At 59.0% G+C, this 25,020-nt stretch overlaps 1 protein-coding gene across 9 annotated transcripts in view; it reads right to left on the bottom strand.

The window, feature by feature from the left end:
* The window catches only part of DAB2IP (DAB2 interacting protein), a 76,263-nt gene that overhangs the window by 15,716 nt on the left and 35,527 nt on the right, over positions 1–25,020 (bottom strand). For 4 of the 9 annotated variants that reach the window (XM_006091115.3, XM_023755953.1, XM_023755951.1 and 1 more), the window contains exons 1-8: positions 23,742–23,760; positions 9,571–9,724; positions 7,816–7,914; positions 6,346–6,900; positions 4,632–4,776; positions 4,402–4,546; positions 2,431–2,667; positions 438–639 (exon numbers count right to left, since the gene is read on the bottom strand). In XM_006091115.3, the coding sequence (XP_006091177.2) occupies positions 438–639; positions 2,431–2,667; positions 4,402–4,546; positions 4,632–4,776; positions 6,346–6,900; positions 7,816–7,914; positions 9,571–9,714 (1,527 nt within the window). In that variant the 5' untranslated portion in view covers positions 9,715–9,724; positions 23,742–23,760. Of the gene's footprint in view, positions 1–437; positions 640–2,430; positions 2,668–4,401; positions 4,547–4,631; positions 4,777–6,345; positions 6,901–7,815; positions 7,915–9,570; positions 9,725–12,505; positions 12,523–19,399; positions 19,510–23,741; positions 23,762–25,020 lie in introns of those variants that run through there. The other 5 variants (XM_006091120.2, XM_023755956.1, XM_023755952.1 and 2 more) reach the window with 4 other exon arrangements.

Raw genomic sequence — 25,020 nt, 5'->3', positions numbered from 1 at the left:
CTTGACGGCCAAGGGCAATTGTGGGAAGGTTTGTAGGAAGGTTTGTAACTTCCTGCCTGGCGCTTAAAGGTATAGCGGAGCATACTCGGTCTTTTTCTTATGGTGCCCTTAACACCCAGAGCAAGGACATTCACAGAAAGAGCTCAATCTGACCACATTTCTCACTGGTAGGGAACACACCTTCATACGTGCAATCCGCCCTCTCAGTGCCGAGTGTGCAGAGACACAGCCAAAGCCCCAGTACCCAGGATGGGCGCCCGGCCCGCAGGTGCTGGCGAGCGAGCATGGCACCCCCACCAGGGAAGCGGGCCCCAGAGATCCCAGCGTGTGCCTCGGGGCTGAGTGGGAAGTGTGAGCCCAGCACCTGGGCAGGCTGCTGGTCTGCACCCACAGGAGAGCCCTCTGCCCGCACCCTGCCCGCGGGACAGGACAGGCACCTGCTCCAGCTGGCTGACGGCCTCCCAGAGCAGCGCGTGCAGGCTGGACAGCTCGCGGCCCAGGTCGATGTAGCCCTCGAAGCCGGCCGTGTTGGAGATGGTCTCCGGGTTGGAGATCTCCAGCAGGAAGCGCTGCATGTTGGTCCACTCGTGCTCCAGGAACTGGTTCATGAACGACATGTACTCCTCTTTGCTGCCAAACCTGGAGGGAGAGCAGGCGGGGTGAGCGACCCAGGTCCGCGGACGGCCTGAAAACCAGGCTCACCCAGGAACCCTCCTTCTCGGAGATACCCGCCCTCAGCTGCCATCCCTCCTCACCCACTGTGGCCACTAATCCACCAGCCAGCCGATCTGCTATGACTCAGGGCCCTCGTTCCTCGGGGACCCTGAGGACCCCTTCTCACAGGACCTGGAATGTTCTGTGGACCCCATTCCCCTTTCACTGCCGGTCACAATCTCCTTCCTCTTTCCCTCCAGGTTTCCAAGGCCTGGTGGGCAGATGATTCCCAATCTATGCTCAGCCAGGCCTCTCTGCTGAGCCTGCAGACGTGTGTCCATAGCATCTCCCCTCGCACCCAGCCTGGCCAAGTCTGAAGTCATCACCGTCACCCCAAGCCCATGCCCTCCTCCCAGACTCCCTGTCCCAAGTGGAAACCCAGGTCCACCAGAGAGCTGGGCCAGAGCCTGTCCCGTCATCTCCACCCTCCCACCCGGCAAGGCCACTGACTTTGTCTTCTCATCACCCCTTGACCTTGCAGCCCCTGCCTCCTGCATCGCCTCTCCAAACCCCAATTCCCCTTTGCCAGAAACACAGCTGTACTCTGCTGAGGTCTCTCAGGTGCCAGTCCCACTCCCTCCAACCCCCTCCCCACTGCTGTCAAGCTGACCTTTTTAGGACCCAGAACAGACAAGGGCCACCCCTCCGCCCCCCCCATGCTTAAAGCCCCTCCTGGCCTTCAGGTCCCTGCGTCCTCCTGAGTCTCGTCTCCCACTTCTCCCTGCCTGTCACTTGGAGATTCAGGAATGCCAGGGTGCCTTGTCCCTATAGCACACGGCCCTCCCAGGAGCTGCCCTGCCTCTGCTCCCATCGCTCAGCTGGGGGGCACGTGTCTGGGGAAGTCTCTCTGTCTCCTCTCCCCAGCAAGCTGAAGGCCCTCCTGAGAGACCGTATGCACCTCTGTCGCCCTCCCCTGTCGAAGGGCTGGGACCAGGCGTGACTCCGAGCCCAGCACAGAGGGGCCCGGAACTGGCGACTGGATGACCAGCCCTCCCATTTCTGCCCCCTCGCTCTAGGCAGTGATGGCGAACCTATGACACGCGTGTCAGAGGTGACACGCGAACTCATTTTTTTGGTTGATTTTTCTTTGTTAAATGGCATTTAAATATATAAAATAAATATCAAAAATATAAGTCTTTGTTTTACTATGGTTGCAAATATCAAAAAATTTCTATATGTGACATGGCACCAGAGTTAAGTTAGGGTTTTTCAAAATGCTGACACGCCGAGCTCAAAAGGTTCGCCATCACTGCTCTAAGGTGTAGTCCAAACACCGACGTGCTCGACGAGCAAGGACATCCTTGACAGCATTACACAAGGACAGTGTGAAACAGCCCGCGTGCCGGCTCAGGGGCTGGGCTAAGGAAATATGGGCCCTCCTCCCTGAAGGCATATTAGTCATTCGTTTCAAAATGAGGCTTATGGATGTTAAGCACATGGGAGAATCCTTATGATTAAATGTTCATTTGAAAATGCTGAAGGAAAAAACATCTTGGCTTCTCACCTCTGAAAATTAAGGAAACACACCAAAATGGCATGTACCTTTGGTAGGGAGGGAGGACGGGGTGTGGAGGGGACTTCATTCTGAAAAGGGGGAGAGGGAGGACTGAGCAGGACGGGGACAAAAGCAGGGCCCATTGCGCAGCCCAGCTCCGAGGAAGACACACCCATGGCCCGCCCCCGTGGGCTCCTGCCCGCCGGGGACACAACACTCACTTGGCGAAGTTGGCCAGGTTCTGGGTAACCTTGGCGATGAGGGTGAGGGTGCGGGCAGTGCGGTCATCGGGGTACTCCTGCAGCAGGTTGAAGAGCGAGGGCGACATGATGGCCGGGCAGAGGAAGCGCAGAAACAGGGAGGCACTGATGAGCCGCTCGCTGATGTCCGGCCGGCCGCGGCTGCTGCACTCTTGCCGCCAGGAGGCGAACACCTCTTTCAGCTCCCGTGGGAAGACACTGGGCAGGAATAGACAAGAGTGGGCCTGGTGGTTAGGCAGGGCGCCAGGACAGGTGGGTGCAGAGCAGGGACCTGGTTCTGGGTCCGATGGAACCCTGAGCTCCGACCCTGATAGCTATGAGCTGGCCCTGCTGCCCATCACCATTCTATCATCCACCCATCATCCATCCCCCTATCCATCACCCACCGGACAGGGCTGCTGGGGGAGCTGAGGCAGCACAGGGCGGGCAGAGCGAGTGCTCAGGAAGGGCAAGGGGAGCAGGGCCAGGCACTGAGTGATGACATCTACCCATGGCACCCAGAACTGAGAGGTGCCTCTGGGTCTCTGACAAACACCAGAAGGAGGAAATGGAAAATCATTGTCCACGATGTTTCCCTGAGTGCCACACCCACTGCCCTGGGAATAGCAGGGCAGAGTGAAAACAGCCTGGCCCAGGGCAGGAAGTGTGTTCCCTCAGAGTTCAAGGCTCCCAGGTCACCGCCCCGCCCCCTCAGTGCCATGGGTCACGTGACCTAGCCCGAAGGGCCAGGCTGGTCCCAGGTGAGCCCAGGAGCAAAGGGGGGTGCAGGGGGCACTGGCCCCGCTGGTTCTGACCATCCTCTCGCCTAGCAGGCCTCTTTGCTGAGCAATCACGGGGCCCTTTGGTGTGCCCAGCCCTGAGCTGGGGCTCCACCAGCCTGGTGCTCCCAGCATGTGCAGGAAGCAGATTTACACGCAAGCACAATCCCACTCTGATGGGATCAGGGCTGGGACAGAGGATGCCCAAGAGGGTGAGCTGACCTAGGCAGGCCACAGAGGGAGCCGGGCATGAGCCTTAAAGGAGAAAGGGAAGAAGTGTGACCAAAGAGAGGAGTCAAGTATCGCTGGGGGTGGGGAGGGGGACGCAGGTCCTGAGCTGGACCCGTGACGGGAGAAAATCTGAGCAGCCCGTGCAGTGTGAAAATAACCCGTGCTCGGCACTGGCAGCACGTCCCCGCCCTGGAGTTACGCCTGCCTCACCATTAGCAAGGCTGTACCCTGCAGTCAGCTGGCACCACACCGACCTGGGAGAAAGCAGGTGCCCTGCAGGCCGTGGCTCACGCACCAATCCTGGCCCCGACTGTGGTCCTCTCTGAACAGCCCGTCCGCACGCCCCGCTCCTTCTCTCGGGGCTGCAGAACTACGTTCTCCTTAGACCCCCATCCTTTCTTTTCTGTCCCTACAGTCCAGGCACCACACGAGCCCTAGCTGGGCCCAATCACCAGCCACCCCAGGGGGGTGCCCGAGCCGGGCCTTGCCAGTCTCGCTCCCTGTGCAGCCTCAGCACCTACAACAGCACCAGGCACAGGGGGCGCTCGCTAATGAACACGTGCAGTGGACTGCCGCTGCTCCCAACCCTCCACGCGGCACACACCGTGTCCTGCGTGGTCTGGAACACTCCCTCACATCGGAGAACCCAAAAAGGGCCAAGACTTGCGGAGTCAGGCAGAGGGGTTCCCATCCCAGAGCCACCTCTCTGAAGCTGTGTGAGGCCACAGGCGTGTCCACCTGCCCTCTCCTGGGTGAGCCTCAGCTCTTTTGTCTGTAAGTCAGGCACAGGCAGCAGCCCCTCCCTGAGCCGTACGCATGAGGACGGCACACCATGCCTCGCACCGCACCCGGCACACTGCAGGCACTGACACAGCACGGTCACACGATGGGTGGGGAGGCCTGGGCAGCTGAGCCCAGGGAGGGAGTGCGGGGCAGCACTGACCAGTAGGAGTTGATGATCTTGCAGAAGGCCAGTTCACAGCACATCTTCAGGTTGCCCTGGTGCTCAGGGAGGTCACCGGCCGAGCACTTGCTCGGGTCCACCTCGCAGTTCTCGTCCGACTCGTACAGCGCTTTGATGAACTCGCCTGTGACCGGGAGGGCAGGGAGGGGCAGTGAGGACCTGGTGGCCATGTCCCACCGTCTGCCCATGCCGGCCCGAACCCTCCCTACCTAGCGCGTCCTGCAGATACTTCTGGCCCACCAACTTGAGGTACTCCTCGATGGCCTTGGTGGCCAGCGTGTTCTCCCGGAAGATGAGGTGCTCATTGTCCCCGCAGCGGTCCACCTCTGACATCATCAGGTCAGTCAGGAAGTCCTGGGGAGGCAGGCAGTGAGGAGGGAGGACCTGGGCCAGCCGGAAGGGAGGACCCTCGGGTTCCACACTCGCTGCCCGGGCAGCCGCCAGAAGCCCCTGCTTCCCAAGGCTGCGCCACTGTCCACCTCGGGGGCTGCCGGAGGGCAGGGGCGCCTGGTGACATCACAGCTGGGTCTCGGGACCGGGGAAGGCAGGCCTGGGCAAGAGCATGCCACATGGACACGAGCTTCCTGCCCCATGGCCAGACCAGCTGGACTCAAATCCCCGCTTGGCCCTGAGCAGGCCTGGGTGACCAGGGAACCCCCATCCCCCATCACCATCAACGCCAGAGAGGACAGACGGGCACCCTCTCCACTATCTACCCATGACTCTGATGAGTCTCCCACACCAGACACGGCTCGCTCTGCGTGGTGCGGCAGAGAAGGAGAGGGGCAGAGGCTGCCCGGCTGCCTCGGGGGCAGTGAGCCAGTGCTCAGTGGGGGAGAGAAGGGACCTTGGCTTCGTTGGGAAAGCGGGGCACCACCGCCCACCTGGCAAACCCAGGGCAGCAGTCCCTCACTGCTGAGGGCAGCTGTTAAGTAGATGAGCCTGCTGGTCCCCCAGGCAGGGTCATGGGCAGAGCCCAGGAGGCAGCCTGGCCCACATCTTCCCCCCCTGCAGGGAGGCTGGAGAGTAAACCTGCTGCCACGGCCCAGATGGGAGCTCCCTCCCTCCAGAGGCCCTCCTCCCACCCACAGCCAGCCTCGTGACTTGCGGGAGGGAAGAGGACAGGCAGGGAGTCAGAGGCCCAGGGGAGGTTGAAGGGCAGGGCAGGGGCCACCAGCAAAGAGGCTACAAGGTGGCCAGCGTGGGCCAGGGTTTCTGGTGCGCACAACTTTGGGAACCTCTCTGACATCACACGTGGCCCCTCAAACACAGAACTGAGCTTGCGGCCCAGGAGGCCCTGCTGGCCAAAGGAGGGATGATGGGAGAGGGGGTGGTGTTTAAGTAGCTTCCGCTGCCTCTGGGGACCACATAATCTGAGGAGCCCTTCCTGACCCTTAGCTGACCTCTGGGATCTCCTCGGAACATGGAGGCAGGACCCCAGCTCTTCCGCCCGGGTCTTCCTGGGCTCATGGAGGGGTACTCAGCCCAGGCTGGGTGAGGAAGAGCTCTGTAGAGCGAGGACCCAATGAGGGGACCAGCACAGAACAGGAAAGTGACCTGTCCAAGGCCACAGCTCCCAGGCCAGACCTGGCTCAGGTCTCCTGCTTCCCAGAACCCGTTCCTCCTGCTGCACTGAGGGGAGAAGGGTGGCAGGGAGAAGCCCTTGGAGTCCACGACAGACTGAAAAGTCACTGCTCACTTCCTCACTACAAGCTGCCATCCCGTCCCTCAGCTCCACATCTGCCGCAGCGGTGGAGGCAGAAGAACGAAACCCCTCACTCCACGACACCACGCTTGGGTTCAGGGGGACCACCTGGTCAGTGCCCCCGACAGGGCTGAAATCCATGCCTTGGACATAGGGAACAGCAGGTAACCTCGTGTGTCACCGGGCCTTCGCCAGGGCCCGGACACGGGCACACGCACCTTCACCTTGCCCGTGCTCTGGAGGATGTGCACCAGGGCCGACGCCATCTCCTCCTTGGTCTTGGCGCTCAGGATGGGCTCGAGGGCTGCACAGAGCCCCAGGTAGTGGTTGGTGATGTGCTCGGCAAACTCTTTGTACATCTCCATGGGCAGGATGCTGATGGTCTGGTAGCGCGCCTTGATGCGGATCATGGGTCCGGGGCCCTTGCCGCCCTTGGGGTTGGGCGTCATCACTGGGTACCACTTCTCCACGAACTGCCGCCCGGCCACCGAGGCGGCGGGCAGGCTCACCAGGCCCAGGTAGCTGTTGCGCTCCTTCTTCTTCTTCTTGTCGGTCTCCCGGTACAGGTGGACGGTGACGGTGCGCAGGGGCGGCAGGTTGTGGAACTCAAAGTGCTCGCCCCAGAAGACGTTGTCCGTCTTGAGCTTGCCCGTGGTGCGGGCGTAGAGCACATCGTCCAGGCACAGCTCGCACAGGTACTTCTTCTTGGCCGGCAGGTCCTTGGCCTCGATCACCCACAGCTTCAGGATGTGCTCCACACGCCGGCTGTTGTCCTGCATGTGCACAAGGTGAGCCGTGGTCACTGAGGGGCCGGCCACCTGCCCACCGCCTGGCCAGAGCTGGGGGAGCTCTCAGATCCAGGAGAGCCCTAGGTGTGGGGACGGGCCAGGCACCGACAGGATGGGGCGGGGGAAGGGACAGAGTTCTGGAGTCTGGTGGCCACGAGGCTGGATCTCTGCTCTGCCTCAAACGAGCTCACTGACCTTGGGCAGGTGACTTAATCTGAGACTCAGCTCCCTTTTCCATAAAATAGGAACAAATGGTGAGAGATCAAGTAAGAGGTTAGCACCGCAGGCCACTGTGCTACGTATCAGGCCTTCTAGTTTGCTGGTCTGTAAGTCACTTAAGAGGGGACCACTGCTAAGGCCCCTCCGCAGTGATGTCATGTGACCAGGCTCAGCCCAGGCCCAGTCAGCCAGGGGGGCAGACACAGAAGCAGGTGATTAGAGTTGGGGCCCATGAACCTGATGGGGGAAGCCCAGGGCAGTGGGAACAGAGCAGGCACCAGGCTGGGCCAGCGGTGCTCACTGGAGGATGGGACAGAGGTCTAAGCTGGAATTGGATGGGTGGCCAGGAATCGGCCAGGGGAGGAGAGACAAGAGGTCCAGGCAGAAGGCCACCAGCACCCAACTCCCTAACAGCCCGTTCTCAGTTCTCTGGCCCAGCCTCCGTGGTGTAGCTTCGAGGACAGAGGCCCACAGCACCTGAGTCGGCCTGGCCACCTCGAACCCCTGTTCCAGGGCCCAACCCTACTGCCCACTCAGGCCCCACCCCCATCAGCTGCCCCCGCCCCCGCCCCCACCCAGCCCACCCCAGAGATCCCACTGTGCTCCCTGGTGTCAGAGTCTGCGTGCTGCTCCGGGTCTAACCGCAATCCCCGGGCTTTGGTGAGAGGGGACGCAGCCTACCTTGTTGGGGTGCACTGCTCGCCGCAGGTTCTCCATCCACTTATCCCGCTCGGCTGCTGACCGGCAGGAGAAGCACTTGCTTCCTGACGATGTTGTCACCTGTGGGGCCAAATAGGACAGTGTCACAGGGAGAACCCAGCGAGGGACAGGGCAGGACAGAAGACCTCTGGGGTCTGGGGCTTGAGCCACCAGGTCTGCAGCATTGCCTCGGGAGGGGGCAGAGTGAGGCTGAGAATGGCCTACTTCCCATTGGCAGGTGGTGCCGTGAGATCACTGTCCCAAGTGGGTGACAAGAGGGTGGCCCAGCCCTGACCATCTGGCTCCTGGCCCTGGCTCCTCTCCCCCTTCCTCGGCATCCTTTGTCCACGGGAAGTATCTTTCTGACTCTAACCTCACGCTCCGAGGATGGGAAGAGAGAAGGCACGGGTACCTGCCCGGGTCGGGGTACCTGCCTCCCTCTCTAAGTGGAGCCACGGGCACCAAGGACACACCCTGGGTAGGCACAAGGATCACCTCCGTCCTCAGCTGACCCTTGCTGACGGTTACCTTTTGCCGAGTGACAGTAACAACGATGGTCACAGAAACTTAACATCTTTAGGGGCCAGACTGGAGAAATGAAAACTGGGCCGCCCAGGTGTGCTGGGCCTGGGGTCCTCCTGCCTGGAACCCTTACCCTCCCTTGCCATCGGACTCTCGCTCCTCCTCCAATCCCCACCGGTGAGGAAGCCCAGCCCAAGCGGCTCCTCCTCTTCCACTGCCCCCAGCACCATGCTATGGGCTCGAGAGAAGGGAACCAGACTCCTTATCCAGCCACTCAAGGGCCGGCACAAGCCGTAGCACCCACTGCTGTGGACCAGTGCCCCGCACCGTCATCAGCCTGTCCCAGGCAAAGAAGCCGGAGCCCAGATGGAGCCCAGCTGGACCAGGAGTCTTGATGCAGAAACAATGGGCACAAGGGGTGGGGCAGATGCCAGGCACATTCCACTCTTTCCCTGGGGCTGGGCTGCCAGGAGGTTGCCACGAGTCCCCGAATGGCTGACTTTCATTACCAGGCTCACCCCTCCATCAGAGAGCTCCCTAATTATGTAAGCTCCTTGTGGGTGGGAGTGGAGGGTGAGGTGGGCAGGGAATCTGATTGATGAGAGAAGCAGTCAGGAACTCCCAGGAACACCTACGACATTCATCACCCCGGTTCTGGCGTGGCCTCAGGCTTGTGGTGTGACCTCTAACATCTTGCCTCTCTGGCCTCAGATTCCCCATCTACTGTGAGAGACTGGACAGGTGATCTCCAGGTACAGCCCTGCCAGGTAGGGTTGCTGCCCTCTGCTTGCTCTTAAACTTTATGTCACAGAATACTGGGGCACAAAAGATTCTGATGTCTTTATAGAAGGGGGAGACTGGCCCAGAAAAGGGGGTGCTCTCTACCATTTAGGGGGTTTCTAAGGAGGGTGAGCAGGCTTCAGGCACAGGCCCTGGAGCTTAAGCAATTCTACATGGACTTTTACCTCCTTTTACTGCCGGGAGCTCTTGCCCCCACCAGCATGGAGAATAGTGCTGGTCTGTCTCCAAGGAGCCCACAGAGAAGGAACGAAGCCCCCATCTCCAAGCTCTATCTGGTTTCTTAGGAGCCAAAAACAATGGACAGTTTCCAGCCACTGTCCCAAAGCTGAGGCCACCGAGGACTCTAGGAGGGGTCTGGAGACCCGGCCTGGCTCGGAGATGCGACCAGAGCCTACCTGCCCCCAGCGGACCCACCTCGAAGCAGTAGTCCTGGCCCAGGATGCTGCTGTGCACGGGCTTGATGACCACCTCCTCCTCCATGCTGAGGTCCAGCGCCTCCACCGCGCTGCTGGGGCTGAGCAGGGACTCGTGGGAGCGAGACTCCTTCACCCTGGGCATCAGATGGGACCTGGGGGGTGGGCAGCAGGTGCGTCAGGCTGGGCCTGTCACTCCCCTCCCCTGCCCTGTCCCCTCTCCTCCAGGAAGCCTGCCCAGACCCCCCAGTGGGAGGCAGTCACTCCTTGATCAACCCCCAAGTTCTTGTCCTCTAAAGGCAGACTTGGGGGAGGGGCACGTCTGTGCAGGAGTCACAGAGACCCAGTATTGGTCCCTTTGCCCACTGCAGGACGCTGAGTGACTGGCTCAGCCTCTAAGGGAGCAAGTGGCTGAGGATGAACCAATCAGGAGCTGAAAGTCAGCACTGAGTGCAGGGCAGGGTCTGCCTGGCTCCCAAGCAGACTCTGAGACCCACACAAAAGAGCTGAGCTCACCCAGGTGGCCTTCCCCACCCCATCCCATGCCCTCCGCCCTGGTCCCCATCCAAGACCAGAGCAGTCACCATTCGTCCAGAATGTTACTGCCAACAGAGCCCTTTCTCATACGCCACCTCACTCGAGGCAGGAGAGCCACAGGGACCTCTGCTGCACCCATTTTATAGATGAGGGCAGTGAGGCTCAAAATGCCAAAATCCAGACAGGTCCACATGCCGGGGCTTGGGGGCCCAGGCCTGGGACAGTGGGCCCAACACAGATACAAAGAGCAGAGGTAGTGGATGCCACCTGGTGCCGACGTGGAGCCTGGACCTGGACTGGCGGACAGATCTGGCCTCACTTCTCGCCTGCTATGTGGCCCTGGACAAGCCACTACCCCTCCCTGAGCCCCGGTTTCTCAGCACAGGCCATGGAAAGAGCCTCAGAGGGCACCTGCACCAGTGCTTGGTGGAGTCTGCCTCAGAGCTGTGCAAGTCCCTCTTCAGAGCCACCGCACACAGCAGTGCCCGTGGGAGCTGCCTCCCACAGCTGGGCACAGGAAAAGCTGGAGAGCCAGCCAAGCCTGATAAGACCACCTCTGGCGTGGACGCTGAGCAGGCCTTGCCCCTCTTCACGTCCACGGCCCAGACCCCGGGCGTTGGCACAAAACCCTCCCTGGGCTTAGCTCACCCAGATCTCCCAATCCCTCTCCCTCTCAGCTCCTGGCCTCCAATCCATCAATCTCTCCCTGCCCTCGTGTCAGTGAGGCCTGGCAGGGTCACCACACACTTCCCTGCCGGACACACACCTGTAACCTACTTCCATGACCAGCCGGAGTAAGGGAGGCTGAGGCTACGACGTGTGCGATCAGGAATCCAGAGAATAGCGGACGGGTCCTGCTCACAGAGACTCACAGGCTGACAGAGGCCACCCTCCACCCCCAAACTCCACGTCACCATGGCAGCAGCCCACCCTGACATGGAGTCCTGTGCTGGGCGAGGCATGGAAATGAGAGCTGGAACTGGGACCCCAGCCCTTGGGGACCCCACCGCCCAACCCAAGAGGCAGTCAGCCTCCCTGCACCTGCTCCCCCAGGCCCAGCATGAAGCTGGCACATGGCAGGGCTCAGATCACTTGCACCGTATTGATGTCCTCGGGCAGAGCTTCTGAAAGCTCCAAGGGAATGGACAGACCACAGGGAGGCTGTGAGACAGACTGAAATCAAGTTAGAAACACCCAAACGTCGACAGGGCCCCCGTGTGGAACTTTCCGTGAGGCCCAGCCCACCAGCATCCCAGCTGGGGTGCCTCTGCTCTTCCAGCGCCCTCTCTGGGAGGCAGTGGTTCACACACATGTGCTATGGCCGAACACGTCACCCCGTGCTAGGTGCCGACAGGCTGCTGCCTTTGACAAGCCCTCCACTGCTCCCCCATCACACTACTGACCAATGCCTTGGGTGGGTCTGTTATGCCCAGTCAATATTCCACCCAGGGCTGCTCTTCCTCATGGGGCTTCATGGCCAGTGCAAGAGAAGACCTGCCTCAGATGCTGGGGAAGTCACCAGGCCAGGAACGGCAGGGACCCACAGTCCCTGGGCCTGCCATGCAGGGCTGGAAACCCAGCCTGCCGATGGGGATCGAGCTGCTTACTGGCCCAGCCCAGAAACCCTGCCGGGTAAAGACGCTAGGAACCAGGGCAGGTGGAGTAGGGACCCATGAGGTGCAAACAGAGGGGCTGGTGGGCTGCAGAGAGGGGAGGGAGGCACAGTTCAGTGGACTGGGCCTGCCCAGGAGACCGAAGGGCCCTGGTTTGACAGGCCAGGAGCCCAGCAGGCCCAGACCTGACCTCAAAGTGGCCAGAGCCTGGGGCCTGGAGCTGCAATACCCACTTTTCCTTCCCCAACATCCTGTCCCACAAACATGCCCCAGCTGGCCCGGCCTCAGGGGAAGGTTCCTGGGTGAACTCTCGTTCAGGCATCCTGGCTGCAGCTGGGCAGCCCTGAGCCTCCCCATCTCCCCAGGGTTTCTAGGCCACAGCAGCACCCTCTGGCCAGACCCCTCTACCCAACTGGCATCACTCCCATCTACCTGCAGTTCCCTCAAGGCCTATAGATAATCAAGTCGCCACACTTCCACCTGGTGTTGAACCCGCCCTGGAATGCCCCCTCTGCACTTGCTCTCACAACCCACCCTGGAAAGATGCTCCTCCTAGCTGGTCCCTAACTTCCTCTGCTCTGGGATCCATGCCCATGTTCTCTCCCGAACCCGTACTACCTCCCCCAACCTTCTCTGCCTCACAAAAACCTTTCTCCATTTTCAAAGCCCAGGCCAAAAGCCACCACCACCACCACACTGTCCCTAGTCCCTCCAGGCGGACAAGCGCTCACATTCAGGCCATGTGGCTGAGCCCCACTCCACACCACATCCCACCTGTCTCCTCACCTAATTAATTCTCCTGACAACCCATCGGGATTGAGGTTCCACACCTCAGAAAGGCCAGGTGGCTCGCCCATGATTGCACGGTGGCAGGTGGCAAAGGCCGCGTGTGATTTGAACCGCATTCAGCAGATTCCAAGACTAACTCCATCAACACAAGGTTCATCTTCTCATCTCCCCACAGGTGATGGGCAGAGAAAGGCCCACAGCCAGCTGACCTGCTCACTGGAACCCACTCCTTCCAGGTCTGGGAGAAAGAGCTAGAGAGACTGGCTGGGGCAGGGCACCCCTCCCAGGAGCCCAGGAAACGTGGGCACACCACGGGCAGGGGCAGAGGCAGAGCTGCTGCTGGAGATACAGCCAGGTCCCAACAGCAGCTCATTGTGCGGCCAGGGAGCAGGAACAAGGAGACCTTGTCCCAGCTCCTGGGCCACAGCCTTATCTGATAGCCTTCCAGCCAACCCACGAGCTGTTTTTCAACCCGTCCTTTTTTCTCTTAAAAGGTTAGTGACACAGAAGTTTAGCAAATTCCCCATTATTTCAAGGAGGGAGGAGACCCCAAAACAAAACCTGCAATTATCAACAAGTTCCTGACATGGGGAGGACTTCGCCAGCTATGGGTGGGGTGAGCTGAAAGTGGGGTTGTAGAGCCTGGAAAGTAAGAGCCTCAGAGGGGGCAGAGGGAGCTGCCCTGTATGCCCCCAGGGGGCAGGGCTGGGACCAGGAGAGGTCAATTACAGCTCAGTCACAGCTGGCCCCACACGGGCCAGGCTGGTTCTAGGGGAGTCAGCACCCAGTCTCTGACGGTGTGCAGGTAGGAACTGGGAGACCCTTTCAGACATGCTGTAGAGGAGATGCCTACACTGCTAGGGGGCTGTTAGGGTAACAGGCCGGGCAGTCAGAACATGCAGGCAGGCAGTGGAAGGAGCCCCAGGAGTGAGCACGCACGTCCCCCTGCCCCCCCCCCACACCTGTAGATGGGAATAGGCAGGAGGGCAGGAGGGCCTAGTGTCATGGGTGCCCAGCTGTAATCTAGTCTCCATTCCTTATAAAACACGCAACCTTGAGATGTTTAAATCATTCAACTCTCCAGGCCTCAGTTTCCCCATCCATAAGTGGGGAGAATGAATCTCTTCCTCAAGAGGGCTGCTGTAAGGATCAGGTGAGAATGTGGGGGAGATGCTAGGGAGAGCAGGGGTAAATACCGGTGACTCCATCAGTCACTGTTCCAGTGGCAGGAGCAGGGAACGACTGTGAACAAGGAAGGATGCACCTGCTGTTATCGAGGTTGACGGCAGAGGACGCTCCTGACATGACATTTGGGGTGACAAGATAGGGACTCCCCAGGCCATTCTGTTTCCTTCCTCTGACCACTCAAATCCCTTACCTTCTTCTCCATTTCCCCATCTACAAAATGGGACAAACTCCCTCTACCCAAATGCAGGGATTTCTCAAAAAAAAAAAAAAGCCCTTAATTTCCTGTGTGGGCCCTTGCCACTGCCACTGCCACTGCCATTGCCATAGCCAGGCCTGGAAGGGGCAGAATCCTGGATAAAGCTGGTCTCCAGAGAGGAGGTGCCCACTTAAGGGCTGGCAGGACCTGCGGACTGTGGAGTCAGGTCACAGCATGCCAACCATGCCTCTGCCTGTCACAGCCGGGCAGGTCCAGGGGGCTGTGCTGAGAATCTGCCCACGGGTCCTGGCACACAGGCAGAGAAAGGGCACTGACCTCCTGGGAATCCAGTGAATCTAGTGGCAGGACAGTGCCCCACCCAGAACGCCTAGCAGAGCCAACTCCCCCCAGGCCCAGCCTTGCCCTCCAGGCCTGGGAACCGGCTGCTCAGCTCCTGGCCCAGCTGGGGTCCCAGGGGAAGGGAGAAGAATGTAGCTGCCCTGCGGCTCCCAGGGCCCTGGGGAGACAGAGCCTGTCCTTAAAAGGCAGGGAGGTTACCCGTCCTGCCTGAGAAGGCTCCCTGGGATGACAGGGCCTGGCCTGGAGGCACGGACTCTCTTGGCCCAGGGTTCCCTGAGTCCAAGGCGAGGGGGCAGGTCCTAGCAGTCACTAGAACCAGCACGACCCTGTCCCCATACCCACACGAGCCCTGGGCTGGGAGGGGCCTGGTCTACTGCCTGGGAGCCTGTGCTTCCCCTGTCACCACAGGGCTGAGCTGGCAAAGGAGGCTCCACATCCTGGCAACCAGACAGGAGTACTGGCAATGCATCACGTGCTGTGGCTACAGCAGCCTGCACTGAGCAGCCACTTACTAAGCACCTACTATGTGTTCACCTGTGTAAAACATTGATGCACAGCCTTCTTCAACAAAAGGCAGTGTCGCCCCAGCGGAAGGGAGAGCAGGAACTCAAACAGGCTGATGAGCCCGGGTTCATGGGGCAACCCTCCCCACAGCCCCAGATCATTTAAAGGATTCGATGACGGAAGCTTCAGGACACCAGGCTTAGAGAGGAGTGGCTTGGCTGGGTCACAGGATCCACAAATGGAAGCTGGGACCCTAACGGCCAGATCACCCTCTGTGGGACTGTCCTGGAACCTACTTCACATGGGGGCAGGCCTGGGGGCCGGCATCCAGTCAGCCCAGTGCCCCAGCAGGCTCCTGTCCTCGTACGCCCTGAATCTGCGCACCCCTTTCTCCCTTGGATCCACAGATGCTGCAATGCCCCGACAGGTTTCCTCCTCTCTCTAGGCTGCTATTTCATCACCTGAGCTACTTCAGAAAGCACCACAACCCCACCTCCCAATGCCAACTCCCTATAAACATAAGACCCTTTACTAACTGCCATATCTCTTCTTCCCACCGCCACCGCCACCCTAATATCCACAGAGTGATACCTCATTGCTGCCTGCTGGTGACCTGGGCCACAGGCTTGAGGAGAGACCAGGGAGGCGGGGAGAGGCACACGTACCCCATCCGCATCCCCATCCCCATCCCCATCCTTGCCAGTATAATTCAACAGCCTAATGGAATTTTCAAAACCATCCCAGGACACATTTACCTCCCCACCTTCTTTCTTTCCTTTTTTTTGGGGGGGGGGGGGATGGGAGGGAGGTGGCAAAGGGCACGCAGAGAAAGAAGAAACAAAAAAACTTTCCATCTAATCCCTCACGTCCTCCTGCAACCTGAATAATTTTGGGTTTTTAATCAATAGCTGCCAGACTTGTCAAATTACTTTGGGGACCTCACAGCAGTTTTTAAACATTCATAAACCTCAGTGGAACTGCGAAGTGCCCTGAATTTTAAGAGAAGAGAATCTGAGGAGCACTCATTGGACAGGATGGGATCTGGGCAAATTGAAAGTTAGCTGAGGGCCTCGTGCCCCTCCTCTTCTGAGTAGGGACAGCTCTCTATCCCCTTCTTGGTCCCCAGGAGAAATTACCAAGCCTGGCCCTGGCCGGCGTGGCTCAGTGGATAGAGCGTCAGCCTGTGGACTAAAGGGTCGCAGGTTCGATTCTGGTTAAGGGCATATGCCTGGGCTGCGGGCTCGATCCCCAGTAGGGGGCGTGCAGGAGGCAGCCGATCAATGATTCTCTTTCATCACTGATGTTTCTATCTCTCTCCCTCTCCCTTCCTCTCTGAAATCAATAAAAATATATTTTAAAAAAAAAAGAAATTACCAAGCCTGGCCCAGCCACTCAGAAAGATTAGAGAGGGTGACACCCCCAAACCGTAAGCCACCCCTAGTCATCCAGAGTAAAGAGCCCCTCCCCCTCCCGGACCCAGGAGCACAGCATCCAAGACTGAGACCCCAGCCTCATCTGCCACAGCCTGGACACTGTTAACCCCAGAGCAGCCCACTGCACGCGCGGCCGGGCTGCCCGTCCAGCTTCTCCACATGCACAGCAGGCTCTCGAGAATGGTTCAAGGCCTGGCCAAGGCGTTCCCTCCCTGCCAGCTCAGTCTCCTACTCACACATGTAAACACACCCCTCGGTCCCCACAGATCACACCACCCACTGTGGGACTGGTTCCCCCACCCCCACCAAAAACCATAAACACCTCCAACAGCTGCCTCGGCTCGGGGGACTCATGACCCAAGTAGGACTGGATGATGAAATAAATAAATAAACGAGCTGAAAACCAAGGACTTCCGCTCCTTAAAGACGCCATGTCCCCTCTGGCTTATCAACTCCCTCCCATTTCTCCACCTCCAGGAAGCCCTCCCAGGTTCAGACTGTACCCCCATGGAATGTGAGGGCGGGGTAGGAGCAGCATCTCCCCCCTCATCTCCTCCACCCAATGCCCGGGCATCATGCCATGTGGTCTCCTGGTGCTGTGTGGGCCATTCATGCTAGTGACAATATGACCTTGGGAGAGTCCTTCCCCCATCCCTGGGCACCAGGCTTTCTGTCAACTAAGGACGCCCAGCTCCTGGCACCACACTGGCTGATGACTGGTCGAATGTGGTAAGGCCTCCTTCCTCAGAAACAAGCACATAAACATAATGCTCTGTGACTCTGTTAACCTGCACGCCTCAGCTATCCCCTCTGTAGAATGGGGAAACAGTACCTTCGGAGCCACAGAGGGAGCCGGTGTGCAGCCTGGCCCTGCCTCTCTTGGGCATTCGGCCCTGTGTCACCTCTCTGGTTGCTCCTGGCTTTTCCCTGGGCCCCCTGACATTTCCAAGACGCCTCTCAGCAGGCAGAGCCCTCCTGGCCCTCCCTGCATGTGGGCTGTCCAAAAGCCTCTGCCGACTGACCCCGAGACCCTCAGCCACGGCACCGACCCACCGCCTCCCAGAGCAGCTGGAGGAGACTGACATTTCAAGTAGGCGCCTCAAGTCCCCTTGAAGAAGAGAGACACAGCTCGGAATAAACGCCGGCACCCTCTGCTCCAGCCCCAGTGCTCACCTGCAGCCCAGCTGTGTCCATCCCAGCCACCATTAGGGACAGAGGGGCTTCGTGGCAGCAGGGAGACAAGAGGCAAAGGCGGGGAGGGGGAGGGGTGCTGGCTCGAGGGAGCGTAGACCTCCACAGGGCCTCTCCTGCTCCTCAACTTCTGTATCTAACAAATGGGACCTCCCTTACCTCCTGCCAGGATTTGTTCTGAGGTTCATTATGCTGATGCCGCCTCCTCCCGGGCTAGCGAGTCCAGCACCCCAGTATATAGTTACTGAGCACCTTCAGTACGCCAGCACTGAGCCGGAGGGGGGGGGGCTCAAAGCTCTGTTTCCCACTGTCACATTCAACAGGACAGGGGGAGAAGGTGGTGCCAGCAGGCCACAGGCTCCCAGGCCACCAGCAAAGGCAGACACTCCGAGAAATGATGTCAAAGAAAACTGGGGTGTGGCTAAGCCCTCTGTGGCTCTCTAGTACCTGCCTCACCCAACACACACCTACATTTGCCCACACACCTGGGATGGGAAGTGCACAGGCACCGGCTCCACACTGAACACACCCCACATCGCTGACCCTCAAGTAGCCCGGCCGCCCAACTAGTTAAGAAAACGGAGGCTCCGAGACCTTGGGGCTTGCCAAGGCCCAGATAGTGCATCAGACTCCGAGAGCCCACCGCCGCTTCCCACCCCACAGGGGCTGACTCCAGGCTAAGCTGGCTCTGTCATTTGCCACCTGGGCCCATGGACTCCAACCCATCACGCCACACACTTTACATGCAGCTTCTCAGGTACCTCCCAGCCCAGCCACAGCAGCCCTGCTCAGCCCCATCTGGCTCCGGTCACTCGGGGCTGTCCACCTCCAGGCCTGGCCCCAAGACCACCACCTCCGCACGCTGCCCCAGCAGAAATGACAAGTCCCTCCAGGGTTTTCCCTTAGGCCCCCACCTCCACGTACACAAAGAAGTGGAGGCTCAAATGGGTCCTGCAACTCGCCCTCGGTCAAGTTCCAGACCAGGGCTGGAGGCCTGGCGTCCGGGCTCCAACTCCACGCCCTCTGAACTGCCTGACACTGCCTCAGGCTTTCACCAGCCGACAGAAACCGGTAACGTACAGGAACTCTGGTCACCAGAACGCTCACCTCCTGTGTGACCCTGGGCAAGTCGTTTCCCCGGTCGGGAAAATGGTGAGGAGGACATCAAGCTGGTAGGAATCTGACCACTGCCAGCCCCAGTGGTAGTGAAAGCGGCTAAGGACCCAAGGATACTTGTGACAAACCAGGCAGCTCAGTTCTTCCTCATGACCCGTCCGCAGGAAAGTTTGTAACAGTTTCTGACTCAGAGATGAGGACTGCCCCAGCAAAGACGGCTGCATCACAGGGACCCGGCTCCTTCCTGACAACTGTTTCAAATATTTAAGCTGGAGCAAAACACACTCCAGGCCCAGACACAGCCTGCCTGGTCTTCCACCACCCCACCCCGCAGGCCGACGGACCAGGGGACAGACACAGGCAGGGAGGGGGGGAAAGGAGAGACCCACTGGGGGGCTGGGATGGAGATGACATGGCCCCCAAACCCTGCACAGCCCCACCCAGCCTGGCCCAGGGCTGGGCCACTCAGAGCAAAGGCCAAGTTCCTCAGCTCAGAAAACTTCTCATCGGCTCCAAGCGCTTCCCGGTTCTCAACGGGGCCGCCACACAGGCCACCCGGCCTTGCTCACAGAAAGAAACAACACCGACTTCCTCTCGTTAAAGACTAAGAACAGCCGCGGCACTTTTTGTTTCTTGCTCTTTGGCGGGGCTATCCTAATTGCTTCCATATTCAGGCTGACTGTCCATGTCTGCAGAGGGACGGCCACACCATCCCCAGGGAATTCCTGAGCGCCCCCCCCCCCAGGCTGGCACCTGGGCAGTCCCTCTCTAACAGGTAGTGCCCACCCATCTCACAGAGATCGCCCTGAGCCCAGGAGGCTGGCTGGTGGCCCCAGGGCCGGCAGCTTCCCTCCTTCCTCCTTCCCGGCCTCCCTCATTCCAACCTCTGTTCAGGCCACTCACCATCTCTCAGCGTGGCCACCGAGCTCGCCAGGCCCAGGACACCAGGGGGCCGGGCCAGCCGGCCAGCTGCCCGCCGTTCCCCACCGGGCCCAGCCAGTCCAACCCAGCTCTGGTCCTGGACATGCCACTCCAGCCCTGTCCGCTGGGACTAATCATGGCTAGTTAAACAAAGGCGAAGTTCCAACTCTCCGTAATGTGCTTTTAAAGGAACAGTGTCCCGCTTGGCCCAACCAGGGTCTTAAAGGCACAGATCCCTTTTTCTTTACAGAAAACAGGACATCAAACAACAACAAAAACCAAAGAGTCACGATCAGATTGAAGGTCTTGGGCTTCTAAGGAAGACTGTAGATAAAATGCACAATAGTAAAAAAATCCAAATTTCACCCAAAGGCTCCAAAGAACCCCAAAACAATGGGGCTACATCTTGAAGAATAAGCGTAGAAATGGCAGCCGTTGTTAAGCACTCGCTTCGCACCTGGCACGGCGCTTAGCAGTTCATGGCACGGGCTCACTATTCCTCACGACCACCCCACAAGACAGGCAATAGCTGGCCCCATCTCGGAGGAGGAACGGCCATGGGCAGAGGTTCCCAACCTGCCCAGGACTTCGTACAGCGTGCGGGAAGCTGGGACCCAGCCACGAGAGGTCAGCCGAAGCCAGGATGCGTTCCCCCACTTGCTCCCTCCCACTCCCGAGGCCCAGCTCTCCCCAGCCCAATAGCACCTTTCCTTCATGGGCAAAATGAAGGGGTGAGGATGAGGGCTCACTTGTCACAGGTGCCCTAACATGGGGCTTTCATCTGGGCCTCAAAACCCTGTGAGGTTGGTTCCAGTCTTTCCCCTTCTCACATACAGATGAGAACACTGTATCACGACATCTGGCAGGACATGGAGGAGACAGGCAGACCTGCAGCGGTGGGCACTTCACACCCAGGCCCAGGCCCCTCCTGGACAGGCTGCATGGCCAGAGGTGGCGGCAGTGAGGGGAGCCCGGGGCTCAGCAGGCTCTCCTGGGGCCCCAAGGCTCCAGAGGGTGGGCAGGGCCTGCTCAACTGCTAGACAGAAGGGGGCCAGGGGAGGAAAGGAAGAGAGACTTGACTGCCTGGGCCTCAGTACCTGTTCTAACAAGCCCTCTGAAAAAGACGGGGTAGCTAGGCAGGCAGTAGACGCTGTTTCTCAGATGCCATCCTCTACCTGAAAGGCCAAGGCCAGGCGGAGTCCTCGGTCCTAAAGCTGCAGGGGTGAGCCAGTCAAGGATTTACCGCCCTCCTTCTGTTTCCATGGAACCCCCAGTCACATAAGCTTGAGGCTACAGCTTGGCGGTTAAAAACATGGGCTCTGAAGCCAGATCGGCCAGTTCAAATCTGGGCTGTGCCACATACAACTTGTGTGCTCTTGGACAAGGCCAGTCACCTCTCCGGGCCTCTGTTTTCCCCTCCGTCAGATGGACAATAGTAATGGTATTAACCTCACGGGGTGGCTGTGAGGAGTCACTGATTGCAGACAAAGCCTGGCTCAGAGCGAGCACTGAAGAGAAACCAGCCCAGGCTATCCCGGGAGGCACACAGCTGGAAACCAGTCCTGGGTAGTAACCCTGGGCAAGTCACTTTTCTCTGGGCATTAGTTTCTTTCTGTAAAAAGGAGGGAGTCCAATTGGGACCCTCATGACTACCAGGCAAGACCACCCTACCAGAACCTCTCAAATGCCCACCCTCTCCCAGGAGGCCAGAAAGACAGGAAGGCTGGGCTGTGCCCAAATACTTTGAAACCTGAAAACAGCCTGCCTCTGCCCCACCCCCAGGCCAATTGGGATTTGCTGGGCAGGGGGAGGGAAGAGAGGGCACGAAGCAGCCAAGCAGCGACACTGACTGTCATCAGGAGGCAGCATAAGAGTGTGTCACCTCTCCAGGTGGAGCCCAGCCCGACCTTGGCCTTCTCTGCCCGTCCCCTCACTCCCCAGGTGTCCCCGGGGTTTGTGGTGCAGCTGACCTCGCTTTCCTGTGGGAAGCTGTGCATCAGTCAGACAAGCCACCTCACACCTGCCCCACAAACAGCCTCCCTCGGCCCCAAGCGCCCCCAGGCTTGGCCAGGCTCGAGGCCTGCCTCCTTCTACCTTCCCGGAGCCTAAAGCAACCAGCATGTGTGCTGAGGGCGGGCAGGGCGGGTGTGGAGCACCAGAGGAAACAAGGTAGGAGGCGGGAGCAATGCCCTGCAGCCCTGGCAGACCATGTGGCCACTATCCCTGAGGCAGCAGGGCCCCGGGTGACTTAGGCGCCACCATCACCTCCTCACCCACAGGGTTATTAATCAGTCAGCAAGGGGTGGCCTGACCTGGCGTCCCTCCTCCCGCACAGGCCTCTGTGCTCCTTCCCAGGCACCCGCATCACCTTTCCCCCAGGTGTAGTTTCTCAGGATCTGATTTGGGACACTCCTCCAGGAAGATACTTTCCTTTGGTGATTTCACCACTCCTTAGCTTTAAGTATGTCCAGTGTGCTCAGGACTCCTATGTTTCTATCTCCAGCCCTCCCCTCCCCTGAGCTCCAGGCTCACAGATCTAAGTGCTGGCTGACATCTCCTGGACTCCTGAAAGTCCAAAGTGGGCCTCCATCTCGGTGGTTAAAGCGTAGAGTCTCAAACGCCATGAACCCTACCTCTCCTTGGCCCCATCAGCAAATCCGACTGCTACCTCCTCTGAAATCCCACACTCATCCACTCCATGGAACCTGCTCGGGCAGCTCACTCCACCCCCCAACTCCCTACTAGGGTGGAACTGGGACCCTTTAGAAATGCAAATCATTATTTAACTCCAGGGCTAGAAACCCATCAATTAGTCCAATCAGCACTCAGAATACATCCAAAGTCCTCCCCAGGTGGAAGACGTTGGCCAGGTGGATTACCAGCCCTCAGCCCTCATCCAGCAACCCCCACCCTGCACCTGCAGGCAGCCTGGGCTTGCCTGCCTCCGGGACTTTGTACTGCGGCTCCTCTATTTTCCCTCTCTTCCGAAGGCTGGCTGGCTTAGGGAATCTTTTGGAACTCAGCCCTCCCCCTACTGCCCCATTCCAACAGCTCTTGACACATCCCCATTACTCCCCACCGAACCACCTAGCATGCTTCCTTCATTGCACCTTGCTCATTCAGCCAGCAAATATTTAAATGCAAACTATGTCCCAGGCACTCTTTTGAGCACTGGGAATCCAGGTGCTGAACTAAGCAGACAGAAATCCCTGACTTATACTTCAGTTAGGGAACTTCCCCCAACCTGGAATTCCTTTCCAGAGCTCGGTATGCCCCAGGGCCACGTCTGTGTGTTGTCCACATCCTGAGGCACAGGGGGGTGGGGTTTGGCATGCTGTAAGCACTCGGTAAGTATTTGAAATAATGAGTGTGCAAAAAAACAGCATGGCAGCAAAGAAACCAAGCCTAGAAAGACACAGAAGTCAAGAGTCCGGCCTTCAATGTCTCCTAGGGAGATGCCTCTCGCTCTCTGGGGAGTGGGTGTCCCAGGTGAGCGAGAGGCTTCTGCCACCCCCCAGCCCCTATGGGAGACGGACTAGATGCACAGGGGCAGCTTCGGTCCACTGACTGGAGAACAGAGGGCTGACCGCAGGCCTGCGCAGCCAGGGAAGGCTCCCTGAAGAGGTGACATCTGAGCAAGGCCCCGTCACCCCCCAGGGCCCCCAAATCTAGGGAGAGGGAGAAAAACAAAATTGTGGTTTAGGACTCTGATGTCCTTTTCTCTAGTAGGAAAAAAAGAAAAAACCGTGCTCCAAAAACCCCTTTACTTTTCATTAGTGTCTGGATCAATACAAGTTTTCGGAGTCAAGCTCCTCGCCTGCAATACTAACCACCAGAGAGACAGGCTAGGATTATTAAATCTGGGTCCAAGAGCCCCAGGGGCTTGCCCCTTCTCCTCACCTGCGCTGGCAGCCTCCCACTAAAGAACAGGCAGGGGTCCTCACTGGGAACACAGCCTGAGGTCAAAGCCCCCTCCTGACAGCCTGCCTTGCCAACCCCACCAGTTCCCTGAGCCTAGATCACCTTCCAGGTGCCCCACTGCCTCCCCTCCCAGAGACCTGATGCTCCCAGAGGGCAGGGCCTGATTCCCAGAAGGAGAAGCCAGCCTAGCAACCCCGGGCACCCACCTTTGCACTTCCTCTCAAGCCCCTGAAGGGTCCTGGCTGGCTGTTGACCACCTTCACTCATCAATGAGGCCCTGGCCCCAGGACAGGGCTCCCAGGAGAAACAACCCCACAGCCTCCAGTCTCCCTCCACCCCCATCATAGGTCCACGAAGGAAGGAAGCTTCCTGTGCCCCTGCCCTGGCAAAGCCACCCACAGACCTTGGCGGTGAGAACCCTGGCCTCTCCGCAGACCCAGGTCTGGGTACCAGGTGCCGGGGAGCCAGATCCAGCTTTTGAGAATGGGCAGGCCTCCACAGCGCAGATCCTCTGGCCCGGTCCAGGATCTTGCTGAGGTTGTCACCAAGGAGTCCAATACCACAGAGGCTCATCCCCAAGGATGGTTGGCATCCAGGTGCCACTTCTGGCGGGATCAGGAGGCCTCTCAGCCCAGGCCAGCATCTAAGAGGCGTGCCCAGGCAGGCTTCCCCCTTCCTGCAAAGTACACGTTGAATCCGTCTTCCAAGTTGAAATTTCACAAACGTCTTAAAAAAAATACAGCGGTGACAACATCGAGAGAGTTCCGGGTCCTCCAGAGAACAGTGGAAAATTACAGCCTTCCATACAGGTAACCAGTAGGCACCACCTCCAGGTCCAAGAAGTTTAGAAAGACGCCTGGAAACCGCCACTTCCGGCCTCAGGAAAGGGTCCCTCCCAGGGCACCTGAGCAGGGAGCTCTGGGCCTGGCTGAGACTCACGCCAGGAGAGGTCCCTCCCAGGCTCCTCCCCTAAAGCGCTGGCTCCGCCCAGGGTCATCAACGGCCGGGAGCCCCGCCTCTGGGTCTTTGCACTGGACATTCCCTCCGCTGGCCCTGGCTCTAGGCAAGGCTGGTTTTGCCTCATTCTTGTCTCAGATCAAGTGTCCTCTCCTAGAACAGGCCGTTCCTGAGCACTCCCGCTAAAGGAGCAACCCCCCCACCCCCCCCAAGTTATCACCTGGCTTCATATTCTTCATAGCACTGACCTGAAATCACCTTGTTTGCCCCCTCTCTCCCACCATGAGAATCTCAGGTCCGCAGGAACAAACCTGCTCACCCTGGTAAACCTGGCACACCGTAGGCCGATGCTGGTACAAGGTAGGCACTGACAGATGTGTTGAATGAACCTTTCTGGGATGGGCCAGCTAAAGCTGTATAGGTGGGAGTGGGGGTAACCAAAAGACTGGGGGGGATGCCAGAGCCACCTCCCTGGGCACTGCACACTGAGCCTTCCAGACGTCCGCACCCGCCCCCCCGCCCCCGCCAACACACAAAAAAAAAATAAATAGAGATGTGTATTTTTTTAGGAAATGAATGGCTCTGAGGGGGGCCCTCCACAACCGCCCGGCGGGGGGGTCGTCCGCTTTGTGGAAAAGGGCCTTTTTCTTTCTGTTGGGGAGGGGGATGGGGAAATTTTCTAGAAGAAGGTGCCCCCCAGGGTGGAAAAATTTTTTTTTTTTTTA

Source organism: Myotis lucifugus, unplaced genomic scaffold, assembly GCF_000147115.1.
Source record: "Myotis lucifugus unplaced genomic scaffold, Myoluc2.0 scaffold_87, whole genome shotgun sequence".
In the NCBI taxonomy this organism is placed as follows: Eukaryota; Metazoa; Chordata; class Mammalia; order Chiroptera; family Vespertilionidae; genus Myotis; species Myotis lucifugus.
The sequence above is the reverse complement of the archived record's forward strand: the minus strand, read 5'-3'. Positions and strand labels throughout refer to the sequence as shown.